Source organism: Poromitra crassiceps (genome assembly GCF_964638095.1).
Source record: "Poromitra crassiceps genome assembly, chromosome: 8".
Lineage (NCBI taxonomy): Eukaryota > Metazoa > Chordata > Actinopteri > Beryciformes > Melamphaidae > Poromitra > Poromitra crassiceps.
In genome coordinates this window covers 5,003,715-5,025,314 of record NC_139629.1, presented here as the reverse complement: position 1 = coordinate 5,025,314, position 21,600 = coordinate 5,003,715, and the positions used below count along the sequence as shown (strand labels likewise).

The following is a 21,600-nucleotide window of genomic DNA, read 5'->3' as shown; positions in this document are numbered from 1 at the left end:
TTTGGCAGAGATTATGACATGAGATACTATACAATAACACTATTAGCTTGCAGACCTTTAGCAGGCATGCAACATGTTCAAATCCCCCCCTTTGCGTCGCAAAGCTCTGCAGCTGGTAATGATTCGCTGCCAATTTTAACCAACACGTTTTTTTTTAAGAAGAAGAAGAAGATCCGGATTGCTAGATTTGACACTTCCTGGAGTTTTGGTTCCCACCAGTCTCCATAGAAGTCATTTGAGCATTTATTTTGTAGTTTTATGCTCTGCGAGCCATAATGTGACTGGCTTATTGTGTTGTTCTTGGCACCAAATGTTTCTCTCTTTCCCCCTCCTTGCCTCATTCTCTATCCTTTCCACTTCCCCACGACTCACTCCAGCTCCCCCTCCCTCCCCTACCCTCCCCTCCCCTCCCCTCCTCTCCCCTCCCTCCCCTCCTCTCCCCTCCCTCCCCTCCTCTCCCCTCCTCTCCCCTCCCCTCCCCTCCCCTCCCCTCCCCTCCTCTCCTCTCCCCTCCCTCCCTCCCCTCCTCTCCCCTCCCCTCCCCTGCCCTCCTCTCTGCATCTCTCTGTTATACCCGCCCCCACCACCCCCTTCCCCCTGCCCTGTTTCTCTCATACCCCCTCCCCTTATCTATTTATCCACTATTCTCTCTCTCTCTCTCTCTGACCCCCCCCCCCCCTCCCTCCCATAACTCTGCCTCCTCCCCCCTCCCCCTAGCTCATGTTGGTAAAAATATCTGCAGACAGCAGGAGCAGAGGCACGCCTGGCTCTCTCTCTCCCCCTCTCTCTCCCTCTCTCTCTCTCTCTCTCTCTCTCAGACATCCCGCCGAGGCAGTCTGGCTCTCTCTCTCTCTCCCTCTCTCTCTCTCTCTCCCTCTCTCTCTCCCTCTCTCTCCATCTCTCTCACTCTCTCTCTCACTCTCTCTCCCTCTCTCTCTCTCTCTCCCTCTCTCTCCATCTCTCTCTCTCTCTCCCTCTCTCCCTCTCTCTCTCTCTCTACCTCTCTCTCAGACATCCCACCCATGTGATCTCACAGGCTGCCTCTGCTCCACTCCACTCTGCTCCAGTCAGGCTGCTGCCTTTCAGCCGGCTGCAGCTAATGAGCCTTTGTGTGGCCAGAGAGAGAGAGAGAGAGAGAGAGAGAGAGAGAGAGCGAGAGAGAGAGAAAGAGAGAGAGAGAGAAAGAGAGAGCGAAAGAGAGAGAGAGGTAGAGAGAGAGAGAGAGAGTTAAAGTGAGAGAGACTACCGTCATGCAACAATAAAGCATTATGGTAGCGGGGCAGTGGAGGAGTCAGAGCTGGAAAATTACAAGTCTCTCCCACCACCACCACCACCAGCACCATCACCAGCACACTCCTGCATCCTTTTTGAGCACCGGGGGATGGGGGGGGGGGGGGGTCGCCGCAAGTCAGTGGACTGAAGCGAAATGGGACCCTGGTCATTCATCATGTTTCACCTTCTTCTGAAGTAGCCACATTTATTATCGTTTGCCCGGGCGACTGGGAGGAGGAGAGGTGAAGGGAGTCACAGTCTGCCAGTGGACACAGGTCAGTTGCTCCTGTTAAAGGGCCGGCGCGCGCACACACACACACACACACACACACACACACACACACACACACACACACAGACACAAACACACACACACACACACACGCACACACACACACACAGACGTGTCTTCTATTCATTGTAGGACTGATGTGTCATGACTGGCTCCAGATGCCACGGGCTGGTTGTGGCATCACTTGGCATGAGTGCGTGTGTGGTGTCACATCAGGTGATTGTGATTGTGGGGACAGTGTAAATGAATGAATGAATAGGGGGGGGGGGGGTGAATGGGTAGGGGGGTGGGGTGGGGGTGGGGGTGGGGTGGGGTGGGGTGGGGTGGGGTGGGGTGGGGGGCTTAATTGGATGCAGAATCCAAAGTGGACTAGAGAGTGCTGCTGTGTGAACGCTGTTGATTAGGGAGCAGAGTTGGGTTTCCACACTGCATGTGTGTGTGTGTGTGTGCTGCCGGCACAGGGAGGGGCTTTCCAAGCCGGCTTTTTGCTGCATTATTCTTTTCCCTGGGATTGTCTCCCGTGCACACCATGGTGTAACCAATGGGTGTAACGCTGGCCGGCCGTGCTTATAGAGAGCAAGGCAACATTGACGAAGACAAAGAGAGAGAGAGAGAGAGAGAGAGAGAGAGAGAGAGAGAGAGAGCTGTTGGACAGGAGGAACAGTCTCTGATCTCTGCTTTGCCCGGAGGATAGATCCTGAGGGTAGATCGAGGCTCAGCCTACATTACCCACAGTTCTGTTGCACATGATGTCATGCCCATCCAGTGTCAAGATGGTAACTTTTCATATGAGTTCAGTCCTAGACATTGTCACTGAAATGACAGCATTCAGATTGAAAATCAGCTAATAATGCATGAATTTGCTCTAATATAAACTCATGAATGAATGGATGAATGAATGAATGCTTATTTTTTACATTATTCAATTAATAAATAAGTAATAAATGTATAAACACAATTTGTTTATCATCTGTATGGTGACTTCAATCCGTGCTGGCATTGGTGCTTTAGTATGAAGGGTCTGTATACCCAGTGCAGAACACTGGATGGAGTGTCAGATGGGAAATCACGAGTTGTGCGTACAGAGTACATTAGAATCTCCATGGAAACCACTTTTGGATATCAAAGCCGTGTGCAGCATCTGCTGAGGTCCAAGCGTACGAATGGCTTTCCAACAATGCCATCCAATTAGGAGCCTCAGTAGGAAATAGACATCATTGCACAAATCTTTCCTTGTGGAAATTTCCACCCGTTTGCTAACAACTGCAGCTGGTTATGAACCAAATGATCTGTGCTTTGTTGCTGGTCATTTTAGATCTTGCGGGATGATTTGGACTAATTTAATATATGTCAGTAATAATAATAATAGATTCCTGCAGAATACATTTTTTCAATGTCATTATGTCATTCAATCATTCAGAAGCTACCGTCATAGGGTCGGGTACTGAAAACCGGTACCACTATGGTACCGGTACCTTTACGGCCGGTACTTACTGGACCGAATTGCAATGCAGAATTAGGTGCCTCATTTGGGTGTCATGTCCGAGCTGAGTGAAATATCCACCCTCAGAAACTGCTTGAAATCCTCTTTAAAAAAAATCAGTTTTAAATCCACTTTAAATTTTAAAAAGTATCGGTTCAGGCACCATTTTGGCACGGGTCCAGTACCCGGTTTTAAAAGTATCGTTTTGGCACCAATATGGGAAAAATATGAAACGATATCCATATCATACATGCATCATTTGTTTCTTGTCACCCAGTCCACTTCTTGTGTTTTAGATCATGTGAAAGACACTCAGCACAGCTGTAGCTTAAGGACAGGGGAGACGTTAATGTCCATACATTTTGTAGGGGACGTTTTGACAATGGGTTTGTCCTCCTGGCTGACTCCCCTCTCCTCCTCCTCTCGCTCGCAGGCGGAGGATGCCTCACATTCCTTAGTTGTAGGTAGGTAGGTAGTGCTGTTGACTCTGGAGCTTCTCCAAAGCGCTGGCGGTGGTGGTGCCATGTCACAGGCAGCACTGACTGAACAAGCACAGCCTCCCGGGAACAACCGCCCTCTGGCTGGCAGCGCAGCGCCGGTCCTCCTCTCTCGCTTGCACCTCTCTCTCTCTTCCCCCAGGCGAGGCGGCATGTCTCTCGCCCAGAATTAGCATCTGTAACGAGTCGATAGCAGAGCCCAGATGAAGCAGCAGCGTGGCTCTCTCTGAATGGAGCTCCCCCCCCCCCCACACAAGCTGCTCTGGCAGATAGACAGATGACTGGAGGCCTGGCTGGAGCTGGATGCTGTCTTTCCTGCTTCCCGGGAAGGGAAAGCTGCCAGTCATATAGCAGCTCCTTGCTGCTCTGCTACAGTGGCGGTGTTATGGGTTTATTTTAGAATGCGACATGACATGTCCAACTGCTGCTGTTGTTGTTGTCGTCGTCTTATAAGAGCACAAGGCTTAGATTGTAACAAACATTGAAAGAAAATAAATTCACTGAAGTAGCTATAATACTTTTGAGTAGTGATTCATGTCCAAATAAGTTCTGCTGTATTACACGCCATTACAGATCGCAGAACTTTATTCGCGGGATATTATTCAAAGGCGAAAAAGGCAGCGATCAAAATAATATATCGTTTGACAGTTACAACAACGCAGCACTTCTTAGAGGCTGTTGTTCCACTATAATGGTGATTAGTATTATTAGTGTAGGTGACTGATGAGCGCGTCCTTGTTTATGTGTCTAATTGCATCATCAGTCAGAAGGAGTTAATAGCCCCTCTCACTTGACATTGAAGTGGCCTGCAACACTTCTGTTACAACACCCCCTGTATCAAGTGCTATAACCACAGACATCCATTTGCACCTAGACACAGCAGAGATCAGTGGGTCTCACATTGTTTCACACATGACGGACCCCTAAACTGACAGAAATTAGACCACGGACCCCCATTTGATAGGGGTTTGTCCCACGGGCCCATAATAAGATTGATGCTTTTAGATGTTTTATTACAGAAAGGGTATAAAACCCACGACCAAAATAGTCACTGTGTTACTTATGAATGGAATTATAGCGAAAATAAATTACCCCCCTTTTGAGTCCCAAATGGGGGTCCACGGACCCCCATTTGAGAACCGCGCTGGCATAGATGATTATGGCATCTAATGATAATGTTATCGCTGCAAGAGTACAGTATGCAGCAAGGCTAAATTGATGGTGGTCTATTGTGTCTATTAGTTTGACCATGTTTTACAACAGCTGACTGGATTATTGACTACACCTGTAAAAGATTGTAAGGCAGCAATAACCCAGCTAAATTATAGCCTCTCATAATATAGGATCCCCCCCCCCCCCAGTGGTCTGCTCTGATAGTAGCTGCATTGGGCTGAGGCCCTTTGTTATTCTCTGTGGGAGGATTCTGACCAGTCCACTTCAGCAGTGGCTCTGTACAGACCTGCAGGATGTCCCTCGCTGTTTCCTGTCATTTTCTGTTGAGCAGATGGTTGTCAAACATTATGTATATATCATAATATAGTCATATAGTAACCCATTATGTATGAGCAAATCTACATTAGCAGCATATCTGTGCACGTACCCCCACACACACACACACACACACACACACACACACAGGCACACACGCATGAATACATATGCACGAATGCACACGTACGTACACACACACACACACACACACACACACACACACACACAGGCACGATGGAATTCATTGTATTCCCATCAGCTGCAGATGTTGTTTCTTTTTGGTTTATTTCCCATAAGATGCCAGTTCATTAATTTTGCAGCCGGTGGATATTTTCAATCAGTTTTTTAATGCATTGTGTTTTCTAGGTGAAACAGCAATTAAGTGCAATCACACAATCCCTCTGTTACTGGCTACAGGCTGATATAAACAAACCTGCTTAAGGGCTTACAATACAATACAATTCAGCGGTTCCTTGTTTTGCATTGGACAGAATGGTATACGTGTTCTATGAAACAGTTGGCCAGTTGCTTCTCTTTCACATCCTGACCTGCAGCAGACAGACAGTGCAAGACAAGTTGCTCCAGTCTCTTATTTCTCCGGCCACTCAATCAAAGCCAGCGGAGGTAACTTCCTGTGAGGCAGACGCAGGACGCAATTAGCAGCCTTCTCCTTCCATCTCAGCTCCTTTGTGCCAAGGTGATCAATCGCCCAGGGGACGCCTGGGAGCTGGGATGGCGGCAGGGGTGTGTGTGTGTGTGGGGGGGGGGGGGGGGGGGGGGGGGTGTCTGGGTCTCATAGCTCAGTGGTTCTCAAATGGGGGTCCGTGGCACTTTGCCAGGGGGTCCGCGAAAAGTTTTCAGGAAAAAAAAAAAAAAAAATGCTACTGTACATCTTACTTATTCCTTCTCAAACTACTTCCTACATGGTGCTAGTCTATCAAAATATCTTGGCTGTCATTGATTGTGTTGCATAGTGGTTTTCTGTACCGTTGACAAATTGTGATATTGTAAGTCGCTTTGGACAAAACAAAAGCGTCTGCTGAATGACGTAATGTAAATGTAATGTAATAAAAAAATATATATATATTAATAACGAAAATAGTTTATGCTTTAAATCTAAAATGGTTCATGGATTACATTCTAATAACAAACCTATCAAATTAAAAGTCAAGCACGTTACCGTGGAAACAATTAAGCTTAGCCCAAAATCACAAATCAGAATGAGGGGGTCCCCGGTATATTTTCTATCTTGTAAGGGCTCCTTGGCTGCTAATAGACAGCCAAAGTCATGCCCCCTTCCGGGTTAGGCATATGAACCAAGGGATTTCATCTGACGTTCCTTTTTCCATAGACATTTCTTAAAATGCGTATAAGAATAGTTTGACTTGGTCAATGATGTACTTATCTATGGGTCAAACCAAGTGATTCAGCTATATTTAGAATCAGGGGAGCATTTCACATTATAGCTGAATCGCAATTGGTTTGATCAAGTACAACTATTTTTTTTATGAAATGCATTGTATGAAATGTCTATGGAAAAAAGAATGGGGCGTGGCTTTGAGGATTGTGGAGGCTGGATATTAAGAACATGTGTTGGCCTCTGTTGTGTTGCAGGTGCACATGCGGAGGAGGGCCATGAGCGGAATACTGAAGAGGAAGTTTGAGGAGGTGGAGGCCTCCTCCTCCCCGTGCTCTTCCTCCAGGGAGTCTGATGATGACGAGGTCTCCTGCAGCGAGAGCGGGGACAGCAGTGACAGCCTGAACCCCTCGGGCCCCTCGGGCCCCTTCACCCGTGAGTACCTGCCCGCCTCCGACATGCACATGTTGTGACTTACCCTCACACTGAAAACCACAGGAGGTTAATAATGGTAATAATTAGCCACCGAGACTTGACTTGGACTCAGCTCAAAGACTTGAGACTTGACTTGGACTCAGCTCAAATACTTGAAACCTGACTTGCTCAAAGACTTGAGACTTGACTTGGACTCTGGCTCAAAGACTTGAGACTTGACTTGCTCAAAGACTTGAGACTTGACTTGGACTCAGCTCAAAGACTTGAAACTTGACTTGCTCAAAGACTTGAGACTTGACTTGGACTCTAGCTCAAAGACTTCAGACTTGACTTGGGGAGAGGAGAGGAGAGGAGAGGAGAGGAGAATAAAGGAGAAGGGAGGAGAGGAGAGGAGAGGAGAAGAGAAGAGAGGAGAGGAGAGGAGAATAGAAGAGAAGAGAGGAGAGGAGAGGAGAGGAGAGGAGAGGAGAGGAGAGGAGAGGAGAGGAGAGGAGAGGAGAGGAGAGGAGAGGAGAGGAGGGGAGAGCAGAGGAGAGGAGAGGAGAGGAGAGGAGAGGAGAGGAGAGGAGAGGAGAGGAGAGGAGAGGAGAGGAGAGGAGAGGAGAGGAGAGGAGAGGAGAGGAGAGGAGAGGAGAATAGAATAGAAGAGAGGAGAGGAGAGGAGAGGAGAGGAGAATAGAATAGAAGAGAGGAGAGGAGAGGAGAGGAGAGGAGAAGAGAAGAGAAGAGAGGAGAGGAGAGGAGGCAGGGCAGACTGACGGTAAGAGCCCAGTGCTGTAATACAGGGGAAGGATGCACAGGCAGTGTCTCTCATTAGGAACAGCGTCAGCACACAGGCCCAGCCAGAACAATGAGCTGATGCAGTCTGTAGCTTTGTGTGTGCACAACACCGCTGGCCTGCTACATTTACCATGTCACCTCTCAACACCGCTGGCCTGCTACATGTACCATGTCACCGCTCAACACAGCTGGCCTGCTACATGTACCATGTCACCGCTCTATAACACCGCTGGCCTGCTACATGTACCATGTCACCGCTCAACACCGCTGGCCTGCTACATTTACCATGTCACCTCTCAACACAGCTGGCCTGCTACATGTACCAAGTCACCGCTCTATAACACTGCTGGCCTGCTACATTTACCATGTCACCGCTCAACACAGCTGGCCTGCTACATTTACCATGTCACCTCTCAACACCGCTGGCCTGCTACATGTACCATGTCACCACTCTATAACACCGCTGGCCTGCTACATTTACCATGTCACCTCTCAACACCGCTGGCCTGCTACATGTACCATGTCACCGCTCAACACAGCTGGCCTGCTACATGTACCATGTCACCGCTCAACACAGCTGGCCTGCTACATTTACCATGTCACCTCTCAACACCGCTGGCCTGCTACATTTACCATGTCACCTCTCAACACCGCTGGCCTGCTACATTTACCATGTCACCTCTCAACACCGCTGGCCTGCTACATGTACCATGTCACCGCTCAACACAGCTGGCCTGCTACATGTACCATGTCACCGCTCAACACAGCTGGCCTGCTACATTTACCATGTCACCTCTCAACACCGCTGGCCTGCTACATTTACCATGTCACCGCTCAACACAGCTGGCCTGCTACATTTACCATGTCACCTCTCAACACCGCTGGCCTGCTACATGTACCATGTCACCACTCTATAACACCGCTGGCCTGCTACATTTACCATGTCACCTCTCAACACCGCTGGCCTGCTACATGTACCATGTCACCGCTCAACACAGCTGGCCTGCTACATGTACCATGTCACCGCTCAACACAGCTGGCCTGCTACATTTACCATGTCACCTCTCAACACCGCTGGCCTGCTACATTTACCATGTCACCTCTCAACACCGCTGGCCTGCTACATTTACCATGTCACCTCTCAACACCGCTGGCCTGCTACATGTACCATGTCACCGCTCAACACAGCTGGCCTGCTACATTTACCATGTCACCTCTCAACACCGCTGGCCTGCTACATGTACCATGTCACCGCTCTATAACACCGCTGGCCTGCTACATGTACCATGTCACCGCTCAACACAGCTGGCCTGCTACATGTACCATGTCACCACTCTATAACACCGCTGGCCTGCTACATGTACCATGTCACCGCTCTATAACACTGCTGGCCTGCTACATGTACCATGTCACCACTCTATAACACCGCTGGCCTGCTACATGTACCATGTCACCGCTCTATAACACCGCTGGCCTGCTACATGTACCATGTCACCGCTCTATAACACTGCTGGCCTGCTACATGTACCATGTCACCGCTCAACACAGCTGGCCTGCTACATGTACCATGTCACCGCTCTATAACACCGCTGGCCTGCTACATGTACCATGTCACCGCTCAACACAGCTGGCCTGCTACATGTACCATGTCACCGCTCTATAACACCGCTGGCCTGCTACATGTACCATGTCACCGCTCAACACAGCTGGCCTGCTACATTTACCATGTCACCACTCTATAACACCGCTGGCCTGCTACATGTACCATGTCACCGCTCAACACAGCTGGCCTGCTACATGTACCATGTCACCGCTCAACACAGCTGGCCTGCTACATTTACCATGTCACCTCTCAACACCGCTGGCCTGCTACATGTACCATGTCACCGCTCAACACAGCTGGCCTGCTACATGTACCATGTCACCGCTCTATAACACTGCTGGCCTGCTACATGTACCATGTCACCGCTCAACACAGCTGGCCTGCTACATGTACCAAGTCACCGCTCTATAACACTGCTGGCCTGCTACATGTACCATGTCACCGCTCTATAACACCGCTGGCCTGCTACATGTACCATGTCACCGCTCTATAACACTGCTGGCCTGCTACATGTACCATGTCACCGCTCTATAACACCACTGGCCTGCTATGTACCATGTCACCGCTCTATAACACTGCTGGCCTGCTACATGTACCATGTCACCGCTCTATAACACTGCTGGCCTGCTACATGTACCATGCCACCGCTCTATAACACCGCTGGCCTGCTACATGTACCATGTCACCGCTCTATAACACCGCTGGCCTGCTACATGTACCATGTCACCGCTCTATAACACTGCTGGCCTGCTACATGTACCATGTCACCACTCTATAAGAACAACACCGCTGGCCTGCTACATGTACCATGTCACCGCTCTATAACACCACTGGCCTGCTATGTACCATGTCACCGCTCTATAACACTGCTGGCCTGCTACATGTACCATGTCACCACTCTATAAGAACAACACCGCTGGCCTGCTACATGTACCACCATGTCACCGCTCTATAACACCGCTGGCCTGCTACATGTACCATGTCACCGCTCTATAACACCGCTGGCCTGCTACATGTACCATGTCACCACTCTATAACACCACTGGCCTGCTACATGTACCATGTCACCGCTCTATAACACTGCTGGCCTGCTACATGTACCATGTCACCGCTCTATAACACCGCTGGCCTGCTACATGTACCATGTCACCACTCTATAACACCGCTGGCCTGCTACATGTACCATGTCACCGCTCTATAACACCGCTGGCCTGCTACATGTACCATGTCACCGCTCTATAACACTGCTGGCCTGCTACATGTACCATGTCACCACTCTATAACACCGCTGGCCTGCTACATGTACCATGCCACCGCTCTATAACACTGCTGGCCTGCTACATGTACCATGTCACCGCTCTATAACACCGCTGGCCTGCTACATGTACCATGTCACCGCTCTATAACACCACTGGCCTGCTATGTATCATGTCACCGCTCTATAACACTGCTGGCCTGCTACATGTACCATGTCACCACTCAACACCGCTGGCCTGCTACATGTACCATGTCACCGCTCTATAACACCACTGGCCTGCTACATGTACCATGTCACCGCTCTATAACACCGCTGGCCTGCTACATGTACCATGTCACCGCTCTATAACACCGCTGGCCTGCTATGTATCATGTCACCGCTCTATAACACCACTGGCCTGCTACATGTACCATGTCACCGCTCTATAACACTGCTGGCCTGCTACATGTACCATGTCACCACTCTATAACACCACTGGCCTGCTATGTATCATGTCACCGCTCTATAACACTGCTGGCCTGCTACATGTACCATGTCACCACTCTATAACACCACTGGCCTGCTACATGTACCATGTCACCGCTCTATAACACTGCTGGCCTGCTACATGTACCATGTCACCACTCTATAACACCACTGGCCTGCTACATGTACCATGTCACCGCTCTATAACACTGCTGGCCTGCTACATGTATCATGTCACCACTCTATAACACCACTGGTCTGCTACATGTACCATGTCACCGCTCTATAACACCACTGGCCTGCTACATGTACCATGTCACCGCTCTATAACACCGCTGGCCTGCTACATGTACCATGTCACCACTCTATAACACAGCTGGCCTGCTACATGTACCATGTCACCACTCTATAACACTGCTGGCCTGCTACATGTACCATGTCACCACTCTATAACACTGCTGGCCTGCTACATGTACCATGTCACCGCTCTATAACACCGCTGGCCTGCTACATGTACCATGTCACCACTCTATAACACTGCTGGCCTGCTACATGTACCATGTCACCGCTCTATAACACCGCTGGCCTGCTACATGTACCAAGTCACCGCTCTATAACACCGCTGGCCTGCTACATGTACCATGTCACCACTCTATAACACTGCTGGCCTGCTACATGTACCATGTCACCGCTCTATAACACTGCTGGCCTGCTACATGTACCATGTCACCACTCTATAACACTGCTGGCCTGCTACATGTACCATGTCACCGCTCTATAACACCGCTGGCCTGCTACATGTACCATGTCACCACTCTATAACACCGCTGGCCTGCTACATGTACCATGTCACCGCTCTATAACACCGCTGGCCTGCTACATGTACCATGTCACTGCTCTATAACACCGCTGGCCTGCTACATGTACCATGTCACCGCTCTATAACACCGCTGGCCTGCTACATGTACCATGTCACCGCTCTATAACACCGCTGGCCTGCTACATGTACCATGTCACCACTCTATAACACTGCTGGCCTGCTACATGTACCATGTCACCGCTCTATAACACCGCTGGCCTGCTACATGTACCATGTCACCGCTCTATAACACCGCTGGCCTGCTACATGTACCATGTCACCGCTCTATAACACCGCTGGCCTGCTACATGTACCATGTCACCACTCTATAACACCGCTGGCCTGCTACATGTACCATGTCACCACTCTATAACACTGCTGGCCTGCTACATGTACCATGTCACCGCTCTATAACACCGCTGGCCTGCTACATGTACCATGTCACCGCTCTATAACACCGCTGGCCTGCTACATGTACCATGTCACCACTCTATAACACCGCTGGCCTGCTACATGTACCATGTCACCACTCTATAAGAACACATTTACTTAATTTACATATACCTGGACTCCACTGCAGTTTCCAGCAGCTGTACTCTAACCTAATGCCTTAGCTGAACCTAATGCCTTAGCTGACAACCTGCTAGAATTATTATTTTTTTCCCATAAGATAAACAAAGCATGAACAAAGAATGGGGGAACACGGCCGGATGACATTTGACAAAAATGAATACTCCAATTAAATTAAGCAACAGCAGCAGATCTGTGAAGCTAGATTAAATCTTTGGGAAGGGGGGAGCGGAATACAAATAAAAGAATAATATACTAATTCCTCAAAGGTGGTCTTTGCAACAGAGAGATTCCATCATAATTCCTAGCTTGATCTGACTTTGTGTAAAGAATGTATTCCCTTACTAGAGATGAACTCCTCTGTCTCCTCTCTGCACATTCCAAAGGACTATAGACACATGTGCGTTATTAATTTGGTTGCCTTTAGAGACTTGCCTCCAAAGAAATCACGATAATGGGATAGTCATAAAAGCACTCATGTTGGAGAATGTGTGTGTGTGTGTGTGTGTGTGTGTGTGTGTGTGTGTGTGTGTGTGTGTGTGTGTGTTTGCATGATTTGGCGATTTGAATTTTTTTGCCAGATTTTGGGGGAGAAATTAACCATAGAAAATCAATCAATCCAGTTTATTAGTTGCAGTCAAAAGGCACAGTGTCACCACAGTTTAGATTGAACACTTTTGAACACGTATTTTTTGTTTCTGTGAGTGATGGGTGGTTGGGTGATGGGGAGGGGAGAGGGGGGGGGCTCCCTGTGGAGAGGGACACATGAGTAGGGTGCTGTGTCTCTAGGGGGAGGAGCTTGGCCTCTCTGTCAGCTGCTGCTATTAGCTGGGGGCTGCAGAAGGTCAGCTGAAAGAGAAGAGAAGTGAGCGCTGTGAAGACGGCACTCCATAGTGAAGTGTCGCACTTACACGCTGATTCACTGTTGTGACAGAAAGATGTGGAACACTTAAGTCTCGGGTGGCAGTGAGTCCTGCATTTGTGTCAGAGAGAGGAGGAGAAAGACACGTTGCTAATGGCTTTGTTTTTAGAGCATCTGAGAAGCAGACAGGTCTGTGTCCGAGCTGTAATGTAACGCTTCAGGGGTAAAGCAACATTTACTGCTAATAGCTTTTTACAAAATAGGAAAATACCTGTGAGATGTTGTTTTGCTTATAGGCTTTAAATGATACAGTAACTAGATCTTTAGTGAAAATCGGCTAAGTGGTGTCTGTCGGTGGGCTCGGTGTCAGTCACGATTTGTGACCGAAGTGATGTCATCGGTGATGTCACTTGATCAATTCTGATATAATCAGTGATGTCATCCCTTCCTAGCTGAGGATAAGTGAGGGGAGTATATGTAGGGAGAAGTAGACAAAAGGTAAAAGGGAAAAGGTAGTTTCTCCAGTCTGTGGTGGTGTCAGTCACGATTTGTGAGGGAAGTGATGTCATCAGTAATGTCACTTGGCAAATTGTGATGTCATCAGCATGTCACTCGAGCAATTGTTATGTCATCACTCATCAGTGATTAAATAAATCCTTCCTGGGTGGGAGTATAAGTAGGGAATATATGACAATAGGGCAAGATTTCTAGTTATATAAAGTGGGCATCTGGGTAGTTTAGAGCAGTGGTTCTCAAATGGGGGTCCGTGGACCCCCAGGGGTCCGTGGCACTTTGCCAGGGGGTCGGCGAAAAGTTTTCAGGTTTTTTTTTTTTTTTTTTTAAATGCTACATGTTACTTATTCCTTCTCAAACTACTTCCTACATGGTGCTAGTCTATCAAAATATCTTGGCTGTCATTGATTGTGTTGCATAGTGGTTTTCTGTACTGTTGACAAATTGTGATATTGTAAGTCGCTTTGGACAAAACAAAAGTGTCTGCTAAATGACGTAATGTAAATGTAATGTAATAAAAAAAATATATATATATATATATTTTTTTTTTGCTAAATTTCAACGAAAATAGTTTATGCTTTAAATCTAAAATGGTTCATGGATTACATTCTAATAACAAACCTATCAAATTAAAAGTCAAGCACGTTACCGTGGAAACAATTAAGCTTAGCCCAAAATCACAAATCAGAATGAGGGGGTCCCCGGTATATTTTCTATCTTGTAAGGGGTACTCGTCTGAAAAACATTTGAGAACCTCTGGTGTAGAGAGAGGTAAATGCACTCGCCTACCACCAGACCTGGGTTCAATTCCCAGCAGCAGTACCTCCGGCTTGGTCGGACGCTCCTACAGACACAATTGGCCGTGTCTGCAGGTGGGAAGCCGGCGGGTATGAGTCATGGTCGCTGCACTAGCGCCTCCTCTGGTTGGTCATCCTCCCACATGCTACATCCTGCCGGTAAAACACCTCACTGTCAGGTGAAAAGAAGCACATGTATCGGAGGAAGCATGTGCTACGGCTCTCCTCAGATAGCAGGGGGAATTGGCCAAATACAATTGGGAAATACAATGGGTGGAGAGAGAAAAAAGTAGTAAACAAAAAAATAAGTAAACCCCTTTTCTGTTTTGACACCTAAAATAAGCTGCTTGCTGTTTTAAATCTGGAGGTCCTGCTCAGCAGCCTCACACTGACTTCTATGTGTGTAATAATGAAATGCATTGTTCCTCTTGCACACAGTGGAGAGCTGTTGGAACCAGATGCTTTCTGTTTGTCCTGTCTGTCTTCTATGGGCTGAACGCTGGGAACACTGCGTCTGTGAAGCAGCACTCCACATCTCTGGGCCAGGCAGGGGCTTATTTATGCTCCCTCTAGTCTCTGCCCCTCCCTCTAGTCTCTACCCCTCCCTCTAGTCTCTGCCCCTCCCTCTAGTGTGCCCCTCCCTCTAGTCTCTACCCCTCCCTCTAGTCTCTGCCCCTCCCTCTAGTCTGCCCCTCCCTCTAGTCTCTGCCCCTCCCTCTAGTCTCTGCCCTCTAGTCTCTGCCCCTCCCTCTAGTCTGCCCCTCCCTCTAGTCTCTGCCCCTCCCTCTAGTCTCTGCCCTCTAGTCTCTGCCCCTCCCTCTAGTCTCTACCCCTCCCTCTAGTCTCTGCCCCTCCCTCTAGTGTGCCCCTCCCTCTAGTCTCTACCCCTCCCTCTAGTCTCTGCCCCTCCCTCTAGTCTGCCCCTCCCTCTAGTCTCTGCCCCTCCCTCTAGTCTCTGCCCTCTAGTCTCTGCCCCTCCCTCTAGTCTGCCCCTCCCTCTAGTCTCTGCCCCTCCCTCTAGTCTCTGCCCTCTAGTCTCTGCCCCTCCCTCTAGTCTCTGTCCCTCCCTCTAGTCTCTGTCCCTCCCTCTAGTCTCTGCCCCTCCCTCTAGTCTCTGCCCCTCCCTCTAGTCTGCCCCTCCCTCTAGTCTCTGTCCCTCCCTCTAGTCTCTGTCCCTCCCTCTAGTCTCTGCCCCTCCCTCTAGTCTCTGCCCCTCCCTCTAGTCTGCCCCTCCCTCTAGTCTCTGCCCCTCCCTCTAGTCTGCCCCTCCCTCTAGTCTCTGTCCCTCCCTCTAGTCTCTGCCCCTCCCTCTAGTCTCTGCCCCTCCCTCTAGTCTGCCCCTCCCTCTAGTCTCTGCCCCTCCCTCTAGTCTCTGCCCCTCCCTCTAGTCTCTGCCCCTCCCTCTAGTCTCTGTCCCTCCCTCTAGTCTCTACGTACGTACGTCTGTCCGAAGTTTGTTAACGCGATATCGCAGGAACTCCTTGACCCTAATTTTGTCCAATTTGCCTCAAACTTCCTCAAACTTTGACTCAAGGATGAACTGATTAGATTTTGGTGGTCAAAGGCCAAAGTTCAAGGTCACTGTGACCTCACAAACTCCATTTTCGAGCAGGAACGCCCTGACGGAATTTCTTCACATTTGGCTCAAACGTCAAAGTCTGGACAGACATGGATGTCGACTACTCACTCTTTGGGGGAGGCATATATCAAACATCATGGAAGTCTGAAAACACATGGTTCCCAGATAAAGGCTCAGCAGCCATGTAAGGAAAAGATTCCTCTAAACGAGCTGTTTTTACTTCTGTGACATTGTGACATCACAACGTAACACTCATTTAATTTGCCCGCTGGCGCTTACAGCGCCGCCCCCACCAACTGAATGCGGAAGACAAACCTTGTTGTCTGTCTGTAGCAGAGCTGCGTACAATGGAACATTTTCCAGAAAACAATCAACTGCACCAAATATGAATCTATCCCAACATCTTATCAGAACCTCAAAACAGTGCATAGTTAATGAGGGGAGAGACAGATCGCCCACAGAGGCTGGATTTGAAGGTTTTCTTTTGCAACGGAATTCATAACCTTGTTCATAACAGTTCCTATTTGAATCGCTATTTGCCATATAAAAGCTCCATTGTATATCTTAATTGGTTTTACGTGGATATAAACTGGAAAGACCTTTATTTGAATCAGCAAATGATTAAAAACACACTATGAAAGTGTTCTTGATCTGCAGTGCAGAGCTTTTATTCTTACTTAATTACACTTAATTGATATTTGCTGCCAGCAAAACCAGGAGCACAATGTCTTCTTTTACTTTGGTTGATGCAGTCTTACGCCATTTTTGAACATTCCCATTTGAACAACACCTCCCTCTGCCCTTTTCCTTTGCAGCCGACTCGATATTGAAGAGGGAGAAGCGCCTGCGGACGAGGAGGGTGCATTTCGAGAATGTGACGGTGTACTACTTCAGCCGGCGGCAGGGCTTCACGAGCGTGCCCAGCCAGGGGGGCAGCACGCTGGGCATGTCCGGCAGGCACAGCTGGGTCAGGCAGTACTCCCTGGGAGAGTTCGCCCTGGAACAGGAGAGAATCCACAGAGACATGCTCAGAGACCACCTGAAGGAGGAGAAACTCAACTCAATCAAGCTCAAGGTAACGCTTTTTCTATCAAGGTTTTGAGGTTCCCCTCAAAACCTTAGTTTATCGGTCTTTGTACATAGATGAATAGAGAGGCAAAGTCACGCCCCCTTCCGGCTTCCAGGTATGTATACGAACCAAGTGATTTCATCTGGCATTCTTTCTTTATAGACATTTCGTAAAATACTTATAAAAATAGTTTTACTTGGTCAAACCAAGCGATCAAACTATATTTCATATATATCAGGAGAGACCATATAGCATTTCACTCAGATCACGCACAAAAAAAGGGGGGCATTAAAATTATGTTTTTGTTTTTGTTTTTTTGGTCTGAGTGAAATGTTCTATGGTCTCTCGTGATTCTAAATATAGCTGAATAACTTGTTTTGACCAAGTAAAACTATTTTTATAAGCATTTTACGAAATGTTTATGGAAAAAAGAATGGCAGATGAAATCCCTTGGTTCGTACGCCTAAACTGGAAGCGGACGTGACTTTGGCTCTCTCTAGCGGGAATGCAGGAATTTATATCCCATATGTTATTTAATTATAGATTGATATCAAATATGTAACAGATTTGGAATGGGTTTGTTTTGAAAGGTGGACTGTTGGGCTCAGCGGTCTGCTTGCTGACTTGAATGTGATGATCATCCCTTCTTGTTTTCAGCTGACTAAGAACGGCACAGTGGAGTCGGAGGAGGCCAACGCGCTCACGGCGGAGGACATCTCCGACGACGACATCGACCTGGACAACACCGAGGTGGACGAGTATTTCTTCCTGCAGCCGCTCGCCACCAAGAAGCGCCGGGCGCTGCTGCGCTCCTCTGGCGTGAAGAAGATCGACGTGGACGAGAAACATGAGCTGCGGGCCATCCGGATGTCCAGGGAGGACTGTGGCTGTGACTGCAGGGTCTTCTGTGACCCAGAGACCTGTGCCTGCAGCGTCGCAGGAATCAAGTGCCAGGTCAATCCCCATGACGCGCATATCTTCATTCAATGCTCTGTGCGCTCCTTTGTAAACAGGGGAAGTCTTCCTTATGTAACAGAAAAGAGATGTACTGTATATTACCAGGCAGGTAATATTCCAGAAGAAGGTGGCTGGGGGCCATCTGGGTAGTGTAGACTCGAGGTAACAGCACCGTGGAGACCCAGCAGGTTCAATTCCCGGCAGCGGTACTGCCGGCTTGATCAGACATTCTTACAGACACAATTGGCTGTGTCTGTCTGGGGTGGAGCAATACATCAGGGCTAATTGGCCAAGTACAATTGTGGAGAAAACCTTTATTTTATTTATTTTTATTTTTTTACATATTTTCTGCATTTGTTTTCTTCAGGTGGACCGCATGTCGTTTCCATGTGGCTGTACAAAGGAGGGCTGCACCAACGCAGCGGGAAGAGTGGAGTTCAACCCCATCCGCGTCCGGACCCATTTCCTGCACACCATAATGAAGCTGGAGCTGGAGAAGAGTCGCGAGCAGCAGCAAGCTTCGCCCGCCAACGGCTACCACAGCGAAACCAACGCCAACCCCCTCGTCCAATCCCAGCACAGCTTGGAGTACGCCCTGTCGGACCCCGTCCCACAGACCGCCATCATGCACCTGCAGACCGCCGACGGGATGGACGAGCCGTTGGACGACGAAGAGGAGGACGAGGAAGATGACGACGATGACGAGGAGAATGAGGAAGACGAGGAGGAGGAGGAGGAGGAGGAGGACAGTAGCAGTGTGTGCAGTGGGCTGTCTGACTCCAGCACTCAGAGCTTAGCCAACAGCGACTCCGAGGACGACGAGGACGACGAGGACAAGTCTGAGAACTTTGAGGATGGAATGAGGACTCCGCCCGTGTCCCACACCGAGGTGGTCCCTCTGTCTTCAGTGTTGTGTTACAGCGACGGCCCTGTGGCACACGACAGCCAAACGAATGGAAACTCTAATTTAATGGACCCCTCTTCAGCTGAGTGCTATCGGTTGGAGAGCTCCGGTGGCGTGTCGGCCAACGGCCCGGCCGGCCGGCCCAGTGAACCCTGCGGAGACGGAGAGGCCTTAGCATTCCAAGAGCCAGTCAGCACCACCAACGGCAACGTGCCCCAAGGACCACTCAGCGTGGCTGCCGAGCAGGTCACAGACTCCTCTAACCAGGCTGAGGAGGACCAGGCTGAGGAACCATACACAGCCAATCACCTTCTCACCTCGACCAATGGCGCCGCGCCAGCCGCCCCGCCGGCCTGCTGTACGCCCGAACAGGAGAAGAAAGTCCTGTCCAAAACAGCCTTTGTGGAGCAGCTTGGGCCCCAGAACCAGAACCAGAACCAGAACCAGACAGAGTTCCAGAACTACCTGAACAATAACAGCCAGGATTCCTACAGCAGTAATAGCACTTGTTCAGCAGAAGATCAGCCGCAGCAGTCCAGCGTTAACGGGCATTCTGACGTTCGCTTGTTAGCAAACAATACTAAGAAGCTCCCATTAGCGGACCACTGCCCCGAGGTCACAGCCGTCTAGTGGGCCTCGAGGTCACAGCCGTCTAGTGGGCCTCGAGGTCACAGCCGTCTAGTGGGCCCCGAGGTCACAGCCGTCTAGTGGGCCTCGAGGTCACAGCCGTCTAGTGGGCCCCGAGGTCACAGCCGTCTAGTGGGCCTCGAGGTCACAGCCGTCTAGTGGGCCTCGAGGTCACAGCCGTCTAGTGGGCCTCGAGGTCACAGCCGTCTAGTGGGCCTCGAGGTCACAGCCGTCTAGTGGGCCCCGAGGTCACAGCCGTCTAGTGGGCCTCGAGGTCACAGCCGTCTAGTGGGCCTCGAGGTCACAGCCGTCTAGTGGGCCTCGCCTCTTCACAGTAAGTGTTCTTTCATTCTGTGTCTTTGCTTGAGAACGAGCCTGACCAAGTGCTATTTTAACCCATTGATACCTGATGCAGCATTTGTGTGTGTATCCCTTTAAGACCGCGTGATGCAGTTCGCGGTCTTAAAGGGATACACACACAAATGCTGCATCAGGTATCAATGGGTTAAGGGAACATATTCATTGCCTTCTTTGACAGTATCTGACCTTAAATTGCAACGCAATTGACAGAACCGTAGTACATGTTCATCTATAGCTCTGAAGCCATAGGTTCACGATGGAAATGTTTTGGAGGATTTCTCCACTCTGGAGATATTTCTCCCCTACAGTGTTCTAAACTGCAACCTGGAAATGTCCAAAAACATCAAAAACATCAAAAATGTGATGCCGTGCAATGTTATCTTGTAATTTCAGATGTAAAGTTCTAGTTTTAAGCAGATATTGTACTGTAGATGGAACTTTTCTATGTCTACTGTATGTCAAATGTGCAAAAAAAAAAAAAGGTTTATTGTCACAGTTTATTTATTGTTTCTGAATTATGTGTATACTTATATATTGTAAATGTTTTGATAACAATACGCATGCTGTTTTGGGGGGGGGGGATCTCAGTGGCATTTCTGAAAAATGGACCATTGTTTTATAAAAACAAAACGTGTACATAATGTACATTTCTTTTCTTTTTGTCGCTAATCCATGCTTTTCTATGGTTTGAAAAGCATGAAATACCCCGACTGATTTGTATCTTTGGAATACAATGTCAATAGCATCAAATCATTTCAAACATGTCAAAATCAACTCACGGCCTTTGGCACTTTTGTGTAGGGGTCCAATGACATGCAGTTTGTTTTGATACGTAATTGAACAGTGGAATAACGTGGCCGAATCACACAGTGTTACGCTCCACATTTTGATTGTTCAAACTTAGAATGACGTGGTTAAATGAAAGATTTATTCTCTGAAGGATTCACTGATACAGGGATATTACTAAAGTAGCACTTTGACATATCTCCAAAAGCATATAGTATATGAGAAGCTCTATGATCCATTATGAGAACAACATTATTATCACAAGCGGTAAATTGGCTTATTGGCTATAATTGGCATATGGGGCTTCAGATTAAATGAACACGCAACAGTAATCAGTCTCCATCAAAGTCTATGTACTGTAGACATGGTTTTATTGACCCAAACTAATGTGTTTCAGTATTCCATCAATTAACGGGTGACAGCCATTACTGTTTGCAGTGTCAGATCAAAAAACACTTAAGACACACATTCCACTCAGTTGTCGTTACTTCACTGTCAAATAATTGAGATGTTTATATATGCAGATACACTATTGCTGGTTTGTGCTCTTGAAGTGTTAAGTGCAATCGTTTTTTAGGCTTATTCAATGGTTATTCTCGCTTCGATGAGAATCCACAATAAAGCGAATTAAAAGGGGTTTTTGATAGGGCCAGGGTACCCAAGTACCGGTATTGTACTTGCAAGCATCATTAGTTTCATTAAAAATAGATGCCCAAAGTTTTGTTATTTGTATGAGGGGAGAAAAAAAACACTCAAGGTTGACAATCAAAGCTTATTATAAAAC

The 21,600-nt window shown here is 48.4% G+C and overlaps 1 protein-coding gene across 1 annotated transcript; it reads left to right on the top strand.

Annotated features, from left to right (window-relative positions):
- Positions 1-6,667: 6,667 nt before the first annotated feature.
- On the top strand, positions 6,668-19,673 carry csrnp3 (cysteine-serine-rich nuclear protein 3; the record flags this gene model as incomplete). The annotated part of the gene is made up of 4 exons (XM_083642247.1): positions 6,668-6,827; positions 16,929-17,188; positions 17,840-18,136; positions 18,507-19,673. The coding sequence occupies exons 1-4, from the start codon at positions 6,671-6,673 to the stop codon at positions 19,671-19,673; spliced, it is 1,881 nt and encodes a 626-aa protein (XP_083498373.1). The 5' UTR covers positions 6,668-6,670.
- Positions 19,674-21,600: the final 1,927 nt, after the last annotated feature.